This window comes from Camellia sinensis, chromosome 13 (assembly GCF_055761805.1).
Source record: "Camellia sinensis isolate YWXY chromosome 13, ASM5576180v1, whole genome shotgun sequence".
Classification (NCBI taxonomy): Eukaryota; Viridiplantae; Streptophyta; class Magnoliopsida; order Ericales; family Theaceae; genus Camellia; species Camellia sinensis.
In genome coordinates, this window is record NC_138973.1 from 4,411,643 (window position 1) to 4,429,339 (window position 17,697).

The 17,697-nt window shown below is 44.9% G+C and overlaps 2 protein-coding genes across 2 annotated transcripts; both read left to right on the forward strand.

Moving 5' to 3' along the window:
• Nucleotides 1–2,398: 2,398 nt before the first annotated feature.
• Nucleotides 2,399–6,444, forward strand: LOC145806331 (uncharacterized). Its single transcript, XM_082902972.1, has 4 exons — nt 2,399–2,781; nt 2,913–2,972; nt 3,571–6,296; nt 6,382–6,444. Exons 3-4 carry the CDS (start codon nt 4,845–4,847, stop codon nt 6,442–6,444), a joined length of 1,515 nt encoding a protein of 504 aa, XP_082759098.1. The 5' UTR covers nt 2,399–2,781; nt 2,913–2,972; nt 3,571–4,844.
• Nucleotides 6,281–8,853, forward strand: LOC145806302 (uncharacterized). The gene is made up of 3 exons (XM_082902878.1): nt 6,281–6,824; nt 6,912–7,494; nt 7,604–8,853. The coding sequence occupies exons 1-3, from the start codon at nt 6,447–6,449 to the stop codon at nt 8,626–8,628; spliced, it is 1,986 nt and encodes a 661-aa protein (XP_082759004.1). The 5' UTR covers nt 6,281–6,446; the 3' UTR covers nt 8,629–8,853.
• The last annotated feature ends 8,844 nt before the right edge of the window (nt 8,854–17,697 follow it).

Here is a 17,697-nt window from a genome sequence, read left to right on the forward strand (position 1 = left end):
AAAAATTAAAACAAAATACACCTATTATTTTGTTATATTGGTGTTGAAAAATTGAATCATCTATTTATAAAATCATTCTTTTCATCAATTTTTTTGTAGCAAAATATAGTTATAATTGCAATATGGCTTCATTTGGGAAATGGGTTGACTTTTTGACTTTTTTTGGCTATTTTAGCATGGGGCAAAAAAGCTTGGTTTGGAAAGTGGGTTGGCTTTTTTAGTTTTTTTGTGAGCGAAATAATGTAATGATTATGAGTTAGATGCGATGTTTTGTCTTATTGGACTAAAAAACTTATTTTATATTTTGTGGCTATTTTAGCCCCAAACCCACCCATACCATCTTCCCAAACGAAGCCTAGTGATGGTAGATGAAAGTAATAAGGAAAAAAAGTAAACCTAGATTGACGTAAGTTAGTGTAGTAAATAGAGATATGAATCTCCTTAATTTGATTAACCAAATGGCTTTTGATAGAGTCAAGTAGAGAAGAAATATTCATATAACTTACCCCTTTTAATAAGATTTAAGACTTGATTTGATTTGATAAAATATATTTATAATTATTGAATTTAATTTTTTATTAATGATGTACAGAGAGATTTTAAAAATGAACAAATTGAATTAGCAGAAGGGAGGCCATAAACCCCACAAGCTCAATTTGATTGTCCAATTCACTAGACCAGAGTGAAGTCGTGTTTATAATGTAATTTACCTACCGTTAGATTTAGATGTGTAGGAGAGGGTTCAAGAAAGGAGTTGGAAAATTCGAAGATCTTCAAAGATCCTTGAAGAACAACTTCGAATTCTCTAGAATATGATGAGAGGCTTAGATTCTTCAATAATCTCAACTTAGGAACACAACAACAAAGGAGATGATGGAGATAAGAGATTGGGTGAAGAAGAAGGCAAAATGGCTAGAGAATAGAATAATGGCAAGGCTCTCCCATTGATCTCTCACTTTCACTCTCAAGGTTGATAATGGAGAAGGGAAATTAGTTCTTTCCCAAGAGTTAAAAATCTCCAAAATCCATCCCTTGTAAAGCTATGGGTGGGTGCTATTTATAGGCACCTCATGATGTAGGATGGAGCCCATGTGCAAGGCACATGGGGGATATTTTCTCTAACCACCTTGTCCGAGGGGGTGACCTCTCCGAGGAGGTGACTTCTCCGAGGAGGTGACCTCTCCGAGGAAGTGACTTCTCCGAGGAGGTGACCTCTCCGAGGAGGTGACTTCTCCGAGGATGAGAAAACCCCGAAGAGGAGATCAATCCCTCGGCGAACCCTTCTTCTTAGCCACACCTAACCAATGATCCCCAATCATCCCAAAGGGTCAGGGGTAGTCCCAGAGGACGTCCTGCCGCAAAATATTGCCGAGTCTCATGGACCCCCCGGGGTCGTGCCACCTCGACCCGGGTATAGGCTAGTTTAACCGAAGAGTGAATTTATCTCCACTCACCGTCCTCGGGATCGGGTCCTTTGTTCGAACTCCATTACGCCCATGGTTCTGGCGCGTAGATCCCGGAAAGCTCCGAGCCCGCAAGTGTTCTGGGACTCATTAACGGAGCGACTTCTAGATTGCGTCTGAATCCGTTCAAAGCCAAATACTTCGGATCTCTAGATTCGTGGGTCCGAATCCTTTCGAGTCCGAGTGCCTCGGATCTCTAGGCTTGCTTAATACCCTTTCGAGTCCGGGCTCGAGTAAGTCTCTAGGTTCGTGGATCCGAACCCTTTCGAGGCTTAGAGCCATTCAGCCCGTTTGACGGCGATAAATCCAAGCCCACCAATCTTGGACTTGCGATAAATTTGGGCCCACTAATCTTGGGCTATTGGGCCTAAATAATTTAGTGGGCTTAAATTAGCTCCTCTTACATTTGCCCCTTGCGTGTGCGAGAAATTGTAATTTTCTCGGACATGCATACTGTCATTTCTTCGACCCTGCGTCGCGTCACGTTTTCCAAAAAAAAAAAAACATGTTGTCACGACAGAGCCTATGGATAAAATTGTAATTTTCTCGGACATGCATACTGTCATTTTTTTTTTTTTTTTTTTTTTTTTTTTTTTTTTTTTTTTTTTTTTGGAAATAGGTTGGCCTCTTTTTTTTTGGAAATATGCATATATATATATATATATATATATATTCAGAATATATGAGGCTTATTCCATATATCACACCTTTTATTTTATTCTATTTAAAGAGATGATTCAGAACCCTAAATCTCACAAACTTTTGCACAGCCGCCGCACCATTTTCTCAGCCTATTCACTCTCTCTAGATCGAGAGGCTAGCCTTCTTCTTCAACAAACGAGCGCTGCTTCTTGCTTTGAAGACCACTGCTGTTTGCATACCGACTGCTATCACAGCACCGAGCAACACCACCGACTTGTCCCAACGCTGCGACTACTGCTGGCGTGCGATCCAAACTGCTACTCACTACTGGTGTTTCACTTCAGTCCACCGACGCAACTGCCGGAGCCCAGTTCTGCTAAGCACTGCTAACGTCGACTCCTCGGAGACGCCATTGCTACTGTAAGCCGTGACTGTCCAGCACCAGTCACTATTGTCTTCTTCCTACTGCAATTTTGCCGCCGGCTTCGGCTGTCCAGCTACACCCACTCACGTCGCTGCTGGTGACCTCGACTGCCAAGCACCGACCACACACGCCGCCCTCTCAACGCGGCATGCGTGGTCTCGCCAAACACCATTCAACTCAACGTCTTCTTGGTCCGGCGATATCTTCCAGAGCTCGGATCTCATAGCTCACGGTTTTGTGTTATACCTGCTGGTTCTCTTCTTTCTTTATTTATTTATTATTATTATTATTATATATATATATATATATATAACTCCTCTTACAAATACAATATTAAAAAAAAAAACTCTAGTAACCATGGCATGGTTAATCATGATCATCAGGTTCTGGGAGAGGCAACACTTCCATCTCATGGACAAGGCAGCATGTCACCAATCTTGAGGGTAAACACTTGCACAAGAATGCCAAATAGGTTCCAGGTCGGCAAATGTAGTTCCAAAGAGAGAGGCTTTCGTCTGAAAGCATTATGTATCAGTTGTCCTCTTTAAAAAATTTCTAGACTCTTGAAAATAAAGGGGCTCATTTCCCCATGAAGTCCATCCAGATATCATTTCTCTGGAGAATAGTTCAATGCAATGAGGGGACCTGAATCCTCCCATAGGGGGCTTCCTTCTTTTAGCTTCATGTCTTAACCATTGTTACATCAGATCTGTGAGCAAGCATTTGAAGTCCTCTTTTTGAACTTTTTATTTGTATAAACTCTGATTTATAAATATTTGGATAATGTAACCCATAAATTTCTGCTGTTGCACATCTTGATGAAGAGATCTTGATTTTTTTTTTTTTTTTTTTTTTTTTTTTTGTGTGAATATTGGAATAATCAATGTTGAATCCTTGCTAATTTTATTGAAGAAATCTGGCTTTGTTATCTTGAATCCATGCTATTGAATCTTGAACCTGTGCCGATAATTTTGACAATAATTTTGACATACATACAGGTTTGATGTTGAATAATTAATTATTGTCTTGTCGATCTTGTAGATGCTCGGAAGATAAATAGTGGATGCCCGATGCTTTGCCTTCGTCTTCGGCTGTTCAACGCGAACCACACGTCGCCCACTCAACGCGATGTGTGGTTTTGCCTAACACCATCCAGCTCGTTAGTCTCACAGCCCGGCGCTATTTTCGGAGTTTGAATCTCGGTTTTTGCATACTCACTGGTTCCAGTTCCGATCACTGTTGACTTCGACGGTTCCAACGCACACCACACACGTTCGCCCTCTCAACGCAACGTGTGTGGTCCTGCCAAGCCTAGCCTAGTTTTGTTGATTACAGTCTGTAAAGCTTCTCTGATTTCAGCTTAAATTTCCAGTATCGGCTTCAGACTTCACCTCTCTAACTGCCCAAATTTGTAAGTATGAAATTCGGCCCCCTCTTCCGAATGTAAATATATTTAAATATATATAAATATATTTTTGTGGCAATGTAGAGGGCTCAAGCAATCTGATGAAAATAAAAATAAAATAAATAAATAAAAAACTGAATCTGAATATGGACTCAATTTTTGTGGCAATCCCAATGATATATATATATATATATATATATATATTTTTTAGCTCAAACACCGTGATTTTGGCCATATGGAAACATGCACTAGCACTTGAAACCTCATTGAGGTGCTTGGCTTGAACATAATTTGTTGAACTTTATCACCGAGGAAAGGCCGAATATAACTTGTTGACTAGTATTTGAGCTCCATTTTTGACATGGAGAGAGAAAACCCTGGACTTATGAATATGGACTTTGGAAAGGACATTCTTGTAATTTGCATAATGATCCATTGAATCTTGCTACTGATAAGCAATGTAATATACTTCGGATCTCGGGCCTGAAATTTACTATTGAACTTCACTCTGTCCAAATTTTGAGCCCCGTATAAATTGGACCTTTAATATAGAACATAGTGACTTTAAGAAATTGACCCGATTGAACTTCATCATGAAGCGACCTATGACATTGCACCTCTTATTGATGATAGAAGACGAAAATCTATATGTTGATGATGCACCCATTGGTATTAAAATTTGTTGAGCTTGAGGAACACCCGAGAAAAAGAATTGTTGATGACTTCTGGGGTTGAACCTGGACTCTTGGTGTAAAAAAAAAAATTCCTCGTAGAATTTGTTGAATTCATGGACTCTCAGAGAAATGAATAGTTGATGCCGAAATTTCATTCGAATGTGTTGCTTTAATTCCAATATTCTGAATTTTAATACGGTCAACTCCTTACTATTTATACCTGTTATTTCAGCCATATGTCTTCTCGAAAGAAACCCGCTGTCCCGGGGTCATCGGAACCGGCTCTCATGAAAGAGAGGGATGTACCTCCGGCATCTGAGTGGAGGAAATCTCCTTATTTTGGTCGGAAGGACCCCTTCTGGCGGGCGGCTACCTCCACCACTTCTCTTCTATCTCCGAAGGCGGCTCCATTATGTCTCACTGAGGACACTGACTCTGGACATGAGGCCCTCATTTCTCCTTCCTCGGTGCTACGCTTTCGAATTGAGCAGGGGGACTTTCCATACTGTTATCCTCAGTTCAAGGCCTTCTCAAACCCTCCTTTCGGTTGGCAAGAGTGGGTCGATGATGTCCTCTCGGACAGGAGCCTCTGTCAACGACTTCAGGAGGCCCGGCTATTGATCCCGGTGAAAATATCTAGATCTCTATCCATCCGTCGCAACAATGCTAGCCTGGAAGCCATGGCTCTTCGATGGAGCACCGAGACACACACCTTTATACTTGGCCAGCACGAGATGGGGCCCACCCTTGAGGATGTGTTCATGTTGCTGCGTTTGGAAGTGACCGGCCCTGATGCCTTCGACCCTGAGCAGACACCCCCCGAAGATGATTCTTTGATCCAATCTCTGAAGCTAAATCTTCAAACTTGTGGTCGGTGGAGTTCTGTTTTTGATGGTTCAGCGAGGAGGACTAGTCGAGTAAGGACGGACCGTGCCTCCTATACTGCATGGATCCGTCACTTCTTCAAGGATCTTCAGCCCTTGGCCAGAGATGCTGATCCTGACTCTCGGGAGTATGAAGCCGGTCCGATGTATGGCTCCAGGCTCTATTTCTTGGGATTTCTGGCTTGCTTCCTTTCATTCTTCATTCTTCCGAGCACACCTCCGGATTCCCTCAATCCTTTCGTCTTCCCCTTGGCAGTCAGGCTCTTTAGAGGAGATCGGATCCCTTTGGCTCCCCTATTTCTTGGGAATCTCTATTATCGGCTGGATCTGCTACATCGAGATATGGTTCGCTCCGTGGGTCGATATGAGCCTGTCTCCTTTATTCACAGCCAGTTCCTGCTATGTTTCTTCTTCGAGAGGTTCCCAAAATTTGCCCCTGCTCCGACTGTATTTGAGGCGGAAGTTCTTCGGGAGATAGTGGATAAAGATGGCATCCCCGTGCTCGATACTGATGGGTCTCGGACATTTGAGAAAGCGAAGTCTTGCCAGCCGTTGATTACACGTTGGTCACGTACTATTTCCACCTTATCCTTGAATACTCTGGTGGATGATCCCCGACGCTTTGTGGCACGGCCGTATGTATGCCCACCTGTAGGTGTGGCCACACCGCTTATCTATCATGGTTCCTCCCGCTTGGTGTCCTTTCCTTTGCCGAAGAACATCCCTGCACCCTTTGTTGATATGCTAATTATGATCCGTCCGAGTTCATTACCGGTGTGGTATGAGGAAGGCGTTGATAGTGCCGTTTATAGGCCTGACCGTGTAGCATGTCAATTCGGGTTTGATCAATGTGCCCCGGGGCCAGCACCTCATTTATTATCATTTTCAGAGAGCTACGGGCGCTTCAGTCGCCGGCTTATACACACCGTGCTTCCCATATCCGGCTCTTTGACGATGCCAGGCTTGAGCCGAGTAGGGGGTTTCACCCCCTCTTTCAGGCGGTATTGGCAGAAGAATATCGATGCGTTTATTGCATTTGTCCAGAGCAGACCGACCGTATGTTTGCCTCCGCCGATTTATAAGAAGGATTCTTCTCTTCGGCTACCCGAGAGCCGAAAATCTGACCACATGTACGAGGGTTTCTTCACTTCATCTGCTCCAACTGACCCTTCTGCTCGGGCATCTGCTTCTAGCTTGGCAATTACTTCTCCAGAGCCAGTCCCTTTGAATAAGGCCTCTGGTCCTCGGACGACCCGCCTTAAGAAGATGGCTCACAAGAGGACTTCTGATGCCAGTCCTTCCGCTCCTCGCCTTTCCAAAAGGCTTCGTGAGGTACCCGAAATTCTTGATTTGAAGCTACTTTCCTTCTTGCGACTATACCTTCTAAAATGAAAACTTTTATTTGCCCATGTTATGTAGGATCCTGCGGTTGTTGACGTTCTCGGTACCGTGGCTCCTGGCCATGCTGCCTCCCCCAGGCCGGACTCAGACTTGGACGACACCCTCCCTTTGTCTGCAAGACTTGTGAAGATGTGCACCCCTCGTATAGCAGTTATAGATGACGATGATGATGAGGCTGAGTCCTCCGATCATTTTTGTGACCTTATTCCACGCACGCGTCGTCATCGCCCTACCGTAGCTGAGGAGGAGCACTACCTTAGTGACGAGTTTGTTGGGGCTCACCGTTCTGATGTTGAGATTGCTGGAGAGACTGATGCCACAGAAATTGATGTCGCGGGCCATGCTTCTAGAGGCGATGTAGAGATGAGGTGCGCCTCTGGGAATGGTGTGGAGGTGGATGTGCTAGAGATCTCTGAGACTCGCTCTGGCACTTATGGTGATTCTCATCCTCCGGCCCTCCTTCCTTCTTCAGGGATGACTACTACTGTTCAGGCTTCATCAGACATTGAGATCGATCAGGTGGTCTCTACACGACCAAGTGACTTTGTTGATGCTAGGAGTCCTTCAGTTGCCCCTGCTTTGCATATTGATTCTCCCTCTGGTAATCTTTCTTTCTGAAGTTTGTCATTTACTTATATCTGTGAGAAATCTTTACTTAAATGACTTTCCTGTTCCCTACCTCTAATAAGGCCTTCTTATCTTTTCTTCAGTGTTAGCTGCTAACGGGGTCTTGCCTTCACCTACCTCAGACTCTGCTCCAGTGTTAGCTGCTACCGGGGTCCTGCCTTCACCTGCCTCGGACTCTGCTCCAGTGTTAGCTGCTACCGGGGTCCTGCCTTCACCTGCCTCGGACTCTGCTCCAGTGTTAGCTGCTACCGGGGTCCTGCCTTCACCTGCCTCGGACTCTGCTCCGGTGTTAGCTGCTACCGGGGTCCCGTCTTCACCTGCCCCGGACTCTACTCCGACTCTCTTTGTAACTCCTCACGGTTCTCCTTCTCAAGGGGGAACACCTGCCTTTGAGACGACTGCCAGAGGTTCTTCATCGCCAGTGCCTTCAAATATTTTGGATTTGAATCTCAGTGATTTCCACATTGATAGTGATGCTTTTGGTCTGTCCCCTTATCGTTCGGCATTCTCAGGCTCGGGACCTCTGCCGGGAGTTACCCCTCCGGGTGGTTCATCTAACCCGATAGACATTGGGGAGATTCCTGAGACTAGCAACTTTCCGGCCCCAATTCCTCCTTCGACTTCTGGCAAAGTATCATTTCTCCATTATTGGGTAGCTCCTGAGTTTGCTTCAGTTCTACAGCTTGTGCATTCAAGTTACCCGGAGACCTTTGCTTCATTTGCTTGCCAGTGTCCACTCATTCAGACTGCTCTTCTCGAGTCTTTTGCCACTATCTTATATAGCTTGGACACGCAACGGTTGTGTGACCTTAATGGAAAAGTAGTCGAGACGGCGTATCAGGGGATCTCTGACATGGAGCGTCACCAAGTGGACTTATCATGGCTTCGGAAGCGCCTGGATATAGCTTCGAACGCCAGTCATCGGCTGGAACTTATGTCTGTGCTTGCCTCTTATCGCACCTCTATAGATGAGACAAAGGCAACTCTTCGTGAACTTGAGTCGGGTTATGCTCGGGCCTTGGAGACTTTAGAGGCACACTCTACTGTTTGTCCTCCAGATGTAGATGTGACGGGCAGCTTCTTCGAAGGTGTCTTTAGGAAAGATTGAGTTTTTTTTTATCATTACTTTCTTGCCCCTTTCGATAAAAATGTTTTATCTAGGACAATGCAATGAAATGACAAAATTTTTGTTGTTTGGATATTTTCGCATTGTTTTCTCATTCTACTTGATAAAATATTTATTTCGAATGATAGAACAATCATATGCACATGTTTATAAAAGCTGAAATATTCTCATTAGTTCTTCAACTTTCTTGACAAAAGCATAATAGATTCACTGTAAGTGATGGGATAAAACATACACCATAGAGAAAACCGGCTTCTTCATAACGCAAGGGAAATACAACCTTTAGACAAAGTAAGAAAGTGAAAATGAATTTCAACATAGATGAGTCCAACTATGGGTAGTAATGCTTGATAAACTTTGCATTGAGCGGGCCAGTTCGGAAGCCGTCTTCAACCCTTACAAGTTTGTAGTACCCGCTTGAGCTTGCCTGAACCACCTTGTAGGGCCCTTCCCATTTTGGAGAAAACTTGGGTAAAGGTTGTCCTCGCATGATTGGGTCTACAATCTTCCATACTAGATCACCTTCTTCAAACTTCCTTGGTACCACAGTCTGGTTATAGGCTCGGGCGATGGACTCATGATACCTTTCCATGACTTTTGCAGCTCTGTCATGCTTTTCCTCTAATGCTTCCAATCTGGTGGTTCGAGGCTCCAATACCATTCCCGAGGCGAGAGCCATTCGAGCAGATGGCGTTTCCAACTCTATAGGTAACACTGCCTCGGACCCATACACAAGGGAGTAAGGAGTTGCTTGAGTTGGCTTTCTCTTCGAAGTGCGATACGCCCATAGGGCTACTATCAACTGTTCGGACCAAGTCCCCCCAAACTCATCCATCATCTTGCTCAGAATCCTTATCAGTGTCTTGTTTGTGGCTTCCGCCTGCCCGTTCCCTTTTGGATAGTAGGGTGTGGATTTGTGATGCTTCACTTGGTAAGTCTCTAGGAGGCTCTTCACATCTTTGTTTATGAAGGGAGTGCCGTTATCCGAGAGGATGGTGTTTGGTACTCCAAATCGGCAAATGATATTCTCCTTGATGAAGTTCGCAACTACAGGCCCCGTAGCGTTCTTCAGAGGAATTGCTTCGACCCACTTTGTACTCAATTCTGTGGCTGCGAGAATCCACTTGTACCCCTTAGAAGATGTGGAGATGGGCCCTATTAGATCAAAAGCCCAAGTATGGAACGGCCATGGCGTTCGGATACTATGCAGGTCTACAGCTGGAGCATGGATCAAATTTCCGTGTTTCTGACAAGTCTGGCACCTCTTCACGTGATGGGATGCATCTGACTCCATGGTCGGCCAGTAATACCCAAGGTGTATAAGTTGCTCGAACAGCCGAGCCCCTCCTTGATGTTCAATCTCGTGGGCTCTTCCGAGGACTAGATCTGACTCCTCCTTGGAGAGACATCTCAGGGGAGTGCCCTCAATACTTCTTCTATACAGCTTGTCCTGATCAAGAAAGTACCGCCTCGCTCTCCTCTTGAGGTGTGCAATGTCCCTCGGGCTCTCAGGTAGTGTTCCCTCTTTGAGATAGTCAATGTAGACTTGCCTCCAGTCAGGGGTATCAATTTCAAAGCAACTCTCATCCTCCCGGATGTATGACTGACACTTGGGGCATTCCCTCTGTAATTGATTTGAGTCTTTCTCCATCTCGGGCCAATAATAACCTTGTCTTTGGATTCTTCTATACAGGCTGATATCCCCATCCCCGCAAGACTTTTCATGGATCTGTTGTAGTCGGAAGCTTGCTTCTTGTTGGCCAATACACCGGGCTAGGAATCCGGTACCTCCTCGGAAGTAAAGTTCACCTTGAATAATTGTGAATTGGGCAAGCTTGGCCATAGTCAGTTTTCCAACTTTGCTTCTGAGTTGCGCGAGGACTTCTCCTCTCCAGTCCTCCGGAAGGCCTTTGTCTTCGGGTATTATTGAAGGTTCTGTTCTCTTCTTGATAACAATTGTTGCCTCTTCCTCTGGAATGTCAACTCTTGCCCCTAATGTTGCGAGGGCATCTGAAAACTTGTTGTCGGAGCGAGGCACATGCTCTATTTCGACCTTCTGAAATTTGTCAAGAAGCCTTTGGACTGTTGTTCGATATGTGGCCAAGGCAGGCTCCTTTAAGACGAACTGTCCTGAAACTTGCTTCACTATCAGCTTTGAGTCCCCCCGGATCCGAATCTTCTTGATACTGTGCTTCTCAGCTGCTATCAAGCCTAAAATAAGAGCCTCATACTCGGCTTCATTATTCGAACAATGGAAATCCAGTTTATAAGACAAATATAACTTTTCCCCACTTTTGCTTGTAAGGACTATCCCGGTTCCTCCTTTCCCTCCGGCTGCTGCTCCGTCAAAGCTCAATGTCCAGAAGCTTTCCTCGGAAGCCATAGCTGCGTGCACCTCTCCTCTTAATTCTTCATTCACTGGTTCATAGTCACCACTTGGAAATTGGGCAAGGAGATCAGCTAAGGCTTGACTTTTGATCGCCTTGGGGGCTACACATGTGATCTCGAATTCACCTAGTGCTAACAACCATCTTGCCACCTTCCCGGTTAGAGCAGGCTTACTGAGGAGGTATCGGATTGGATCACTTTTAGTAACAATCTGAATCTGGTGTGCTAAGAAGTAATGTCTGAGCTTTTGGGCAGTGAATACCAAAGCTAAACAATGTCTCTCTACCGGAGTATATCGGACTTCTGCTCCTCGAATCTTCCGGCTGATGTAATACACCGGGCGTTCTGCTCCATCTACCTCTTGGACCAATAATGCCCCTATGGACTTGGGGGTTGAAGTTAAGTACAACATTAGAGGCACCCCGGGCTGCGGGGCTATCATGGTCTGAGGCGAGGTCAAGGCTGCCTTGATTCTCTCGAAGGCCTTTTGGTGCTCCTGGTTCCACTCGAACTTGGCATCTCCTTTTAACAATGAACCGAAAGGCGCAGAGATCTCTGCCAGTGCTGGGATAAACCTCCGAATATAAGACACCTTCCCAAGGAACTTCTTTAACTCCTTCTGAGAATGTGGGGGAGGCATTGCTCTGATAGATTTGACCTTGTCTTCATCTGCCTCGATACCATGCCTATGTACAAGAAACCCGAGGAACTTCCCGGCCGTCACCCCGAAAGCACATTTGAGAGGATTCATCCTCATTTTGAATTTCTGGCACCTCTTGAATACCTTCTCAAGGTCTCGGAGATGGTCTTCTTCTTTCTTGGATTTCACCACTAGATCATCAACATAATCTTCCACCTCATGATGGATCATGTCATGAAAGATTGCAGTCATAGCCCTTTGGTAAGTTGCACCGGCATTCTTGAGTCCGAAAGGCATGACTGTATAGAAGAAGTTTCCGAGAGGTGTTCTAAAAGCAGTCTTTTCTGCGTCCTCTTCAGCCATCTTAATCTGATTGTATCCACTGAATCCATCCATGAATGAGAACATCTGGTGTCCCGAGGTAGTATCCACGAGGGTGTCGATGTGAGGAAGAGGGAATTCATCCTTCGGGCAAGATTTGTTCAAATCTCGAAAGTCTACACATACTCTGATTTGGCCATTCTTCTTCTTTACTGGCACGATGTTTGCTAACCACGTGGGGTACTGTATTGGCCGGATGAAACCAGCCTGTTGAAGTTTTTCAATCTCCTCCTTAATCTTTTCTTCGAGATCTGGATGATACTTTCGAGCAGCTTGCTTAATTGGCTTGGAGTTTGGGAACACATCAAGATAGTGGGAGACTAGGTCAGGATCTAGTCCGGGCATTTCCTTATATGACCAAGCAAACACATCTGAGTATCGGCTTATCAACTTTAACAACTGTTCCCGCTTTTCTGGGCTAAGGCTCGAACTTACGAATACCGGCCTCGGTGCATCTTGTCCATCACTCAAATCTACTTCAATAAGTTGTTCAGGCTGAGGCTTCGGCCCATCTTGCATGCATTCTGGAGCCACTTCAGGTTTTATTACTATATCATTGTCAGGAGGCTCTTCTTTTGACTCGGAGTCGGTGACTGAAGAAACCGACTCCCCGCACCTTCATAAATAGTACACCATCTTGCCTCCTTCTCGAACTTTCATCACCTTCCGAGGAATAGGCGGACTTTCTGGTCTAGACATCGCCCGCTTACTTGACTCTGCCATCGGCTCCTTGTCATCTTTGATATCCTCCCAACGAGGAATTTTGACCCCTCGAGGCTTAGAGGTGGTGGGAACTTCTTCGACAGCCAGTTCGGTGAAGTAGATGGCATCAGAGTAATGAGCTTCATGGATCTCGAACGGCCTTTCTGTAGCCTGAATTGTCACCGTCTTCTTTCCCCATTTAGCCTTAACACACTGATGATAACTTGATGGTACAGCCCCATATCTATGCATCCAGGTCCTCCCTAGAATGATGTGATAATTTGCCTCAGAATCGATAATATGGAACTTGGTGGCCGAGCGAATCTCTCCAACGGCTAAATCAACTGTTACGCATCCGATAGTAACTCTCCTTTCTCCACCGAAGCCAGTGATGACTATCGGCTGCTTCACAATGCGTTCTTCAGAGATTCCGGCTTTTTCTAGAGTAGCGCGAGTCATAATGTTGATAGAGGGTCCACTATCTAGAAAGGCCCTTTTGAACTCGACCCCGTTAATAAAAACAGTCACATAAAGCGGGCGATTGTGAGAAAAAGGATACTTTCGATCAGCCTCGGAGAAAGTAATGGCACTAGATTGCTCTTTTGCCTTCCTCGGGATAGACCCCTCAGTCGACATGCATTCCTCATGGTGTGCCTCGGCTATATTAATGATAGACTTGGTGATTTCCGTTCTTGCCTCCCTGGAAAGTCCAAGCTGGTCAAAGAACTGTTTGAACTTTACACAGTCTTGCAGGGTTTTGGCATAGTGATCCGGATCTTTTTCCACTCTTGGAGGCTCGTAGTTAACCATCTCCTCGGTCTCCTCAAAATAAGATGCCACATAAACATGGTGTCCTCCTCTTCCATAGTATTCTTCTCCTCCTTCTGGATCAAAGGGATCTTCGCCATGAGTCATAAATGTTCTGCCCTCTGGATCGAGAGCACTTCCATAGTAAACTTGCTCACCCTCTAGCTCGAGGATGTCGTCCAGATAACAGTCATCGTCATCAAGATTAGCGATAGCCTCGATCATTGGGCCTTCATAAGCTATCATAGCAACATTCTTGCCCTTGTCTCGGTGTTGAGGATACGGTTGTTCTCGGATGTCTTGAGTCCCTCGCCTTTTGAACCTCAATTCGTCTGCCTCGACTTTATCTCTGAAGATTTTCCTGAGAGTCCAACACTTCTCTGTCGGATGTTTCAATGTACGATGGTAGACACAAAATTCAGGGCTCTCACGGTCCTTTTTTGATGGCATTTCTTCAACATAAGGCAATTTTAGCTCTCCGTCAGCCACCCATTCCTTAACTAGAGCTTTCACTTCCTCGATTCCACATGGATAAGAAACATTCCCCTTTTCACCATTATATTGCTTTCTTTTCTGGCCTCTATGACCTCCTCCTTGTGAATTTCGGGTATCCGGGGCAGAGGCAGTAGCAACGATAGGTCCACGAGATGACTTGAAACTAGTCTTGTAACTGGCTTTAAATCCGGACTCCTGAGCCTGAGGAATGCTAATGTTCCGAGCTGCTTCTATTAATGCCGAGAAGGTGGGTAGCTTGTGGTTAACTAGAAACATTTTGTACCTGCTCAATGCCCCTTCTAGACAAATTTGAACCAGATAACTCTCCTCAACAGCTTCATGACAATCCACGGCCTTGTCCTGAAACCTTTTGACGTAGTCAAGGATGTCTTCACTTTCTTGTTGCTTCTCTTTACACAATGTAAGTGTGGTCACCTTCTCCGCCACTTGAAAGAACTTGGAGTGGAATTTGTTAACCATTTCCTCCCAACTTCGGACAGAGTTTGGGGCCAAATTAACATACCAACTATATGCTCGGTCGGTGAGGGACTTAGAGAATTCTCTCAGTCGGAGGACGTGGTTTGAACCATGAATACCTAGAGTCTCGATGAATCGCACAACATGTTCTCGGGCATTTCCTTGTTTGCCGTCGAACTTGATGAACTTCGGCACTGTATACCCCTCAGGGTATGGATAGCTCAGCATCTCAATGGGGTAAGGCGGCTTGACGTCTGGATCAGGCAAAGAGGGTAAGGTCCTCTTGCCCCGTTCGAGATCGAACATGGCCTGCACATCGGCGAGAGTGAGAAACTGTTGAGGGAGAGAGTTTGATGGTTGTATTCCCGGGACTTGGCTTATGTACCCGAAGACTGAGCTAGGGGCGTCTTGGCCATTCTGGTGCTGCGAATTCATCATTGGTGAAGACATTTGACGATACTGGCCATCAGCGCCTATAGACAAGCCAGTTGGTGATGGGATATTGAATTGAGGCCCATAGAGTCCACCGCACGGCGCCGCTATACCGGGTTGTGCTTGCAGATTTGTTGTCGGCACCAAAGGAGGCCCGCTTGGTGCTTGGGTAACATTTATTGATGGTGTAACAAGATTAGGTACGGGCAGAGCTCCCTTTTGCGCCATCATGCTCCTTATGTTTTCCTGGACACCAACAGTCGTCGGAGCGCCATTCATTACACCAGAAACTCCCCTAGTCACCATTGGATCTTGGCTCGGCACGCCATGGAGCCCGGGCATGGGCAAACTGCTGCCGCCTACTGTGGTTTGAGCATGTGTTACTGTGGCCGTGTTGCCATGAGCCATAGGCTGATTGGGGCCTACTTCTCCTTGGATTTGATTTTGCGCTCCGGCGGGAATAACTCCGCCACCAGTTTGATTTCCGTTTGGCGCCGGTGCAAAGTTAGAACTCACCACCAACATGGTGTGAGTGAGATTCTGAAGAGTGGTAAGAATCTCTTGCTGAGTATTTTGAAGTCCTTGAATGGCTTCAAGTAAAAGTGGTTGATCTGGAGCCATGGTTCTGTCATCACCACCATTAGAGGATCCTTGTTGGTGAACTTCATCTTCTCCCGCCATCCTTGTTGGAGTTGTGTGGATTCCAGATCTCGTTGAGACCATTAACCAATCCGCCTCCCCAGTGGAGTCGCCAAAATGTAGGAGAGGGTTCGAGAAAGGAGTTGGAAAATTCGAAGATCTTCAAAGATCCTTGAAGAACAACTTCGAATTCTCTAGAATATGATGAGAGGCTTAGATTCTTCAATAATCTCAACTTAGGAACACAACAACAAGGGAGATGATGGAGATAAGAGATTGGGTGAAGAAGAAGGCAAAATGGCTAGAGAATAGAATAATGGCAAGGCTCTCCCATTGATCTCCCACTTTCACTCTCAAGGTTGATAATGGAGAAGGGAAATTAGTTCTTTCCCAAGAGTTAAAAAATCTCCAAAATCCATCCCTTGTAAAGCTATGGGTGGGTGCTATTTATAGGCACCTCATGATGTAGGATGGAGCCCATGTGCAAGGCACATGGGGGATATTTTCTCTAACCACCTTGTCCGAGGGGGTGACCTCTCCGAGGAGGTGACTTCTCCGAGGAGGTGACCTCTCCGAGGAAGTGACTTCTCCGAGGAGGTGACCTCTCCGAGGAGGTGACTTCTCCGAGGATGAGAAAACCCCGAAGAGGAGATCAATCCCTCGGCGAACCCTTCTTCTTAGCCACACCTAACCAATGATCCCCAATCATCCCAAAGGGTCAGGGGTAGTCCCAGAGGACGTCCTGCCGCAAAATATTGCCGAGTCTCATGGACCCCCCGGGGTCGTGCCACCTCGACCCGGGTATAGGCTAGTTTAACCGAAGAGTGAATTTATCTCCACTCACCGTCCTCGGGATCGGGTCCTTTGTTCGAACTCCATTACGCCCATGGTTCTGGCGCGTAGATCCCGGAAAGCTCCGAGCCCGCAAGTGTTCTGGGACTCATTAACGGAGCGACTTCTAGATTGCGTCTGAATCCGTTCAAAGCCAAATACTTCGGATCTCTAGATTCGTGGGTCCGAATCCTTTCGAGTCCGAGTGCCTCGGATCTCTAGGCTTGCTTAATACCCTTTCGAGTCCGGGCTCGAGTAAGTCTCTAGGTTCGTGGATCCGAACCCTTTCGAGGCTTAGAGCCATTCAGCCCGTTTGACGGCGATAAATCCAAGCCCACCAATCTTGGACTTGCGATAAATTTGGGCCCACTAATCTTGGGCTATTGGGCCTAAATAATTTAGTGGGCTTAAATTAGCTCCTCTTACAAGATGACAATTTTTTTTTTATAAAGGAATGATAACGCAATTTTTGAGTACTTACGACTTCACAATTTGAATGAAGTTAGAATGCGAATGCAATTCCTGATTTCTCAATTCAATCGCAGTCAATTTTGTAGATTGAAAGGAATGTAATTTTTATACTTCTAGCATTAATCTTAAATTTCTGTTTAATTAAAAAAAATAAAAGACATGTTGATTTATTTAAGGGGAATTTCAAAAAAGAAAAATTAAAAAAAAGAACTTTGGAAAAATAATTACACTTTAATAAATTTTTTGTGTGCAAGTTTCCTCGTATGACCCTCTAGTAAATAACACTCATAACAAAATACATGAAGGGAAAATTCATAAAACTGCAATTACTTTCTAAATTGTCTATTGATTTGCAATTTTGTCCATATTTATTTATTTGAACAACTAAATCTAGATTTATTTATTTATTTATAATTGCATTAGATTTTTTTAAATATGAGATATACATTTTAAATCTTTGATGGTGCCTTAAAATTCGGTTAATTGTATCATAAATTTGATTAAATGACTGCATGAATGAATCTCATGCAATGCACTCCCCGGAATGGTCCAATAGATTTTCAGAATTTGGGATTTTGAATATTTTGATTATAACTGCATGAATGAGTCTCTTGCACTAATAATTCCATTTACTTTATATAATAGAATAACAAGAATGATTCATCCCACTAAAAATATTCCCACTAATAGCATTAATGCATTAAAAAAGTAAAAAAAAAAAAAAATACAACTCCAAGACCAAAACATCACATCATTAATGGCGGGACCCACTGCCACCTAATTAGTGG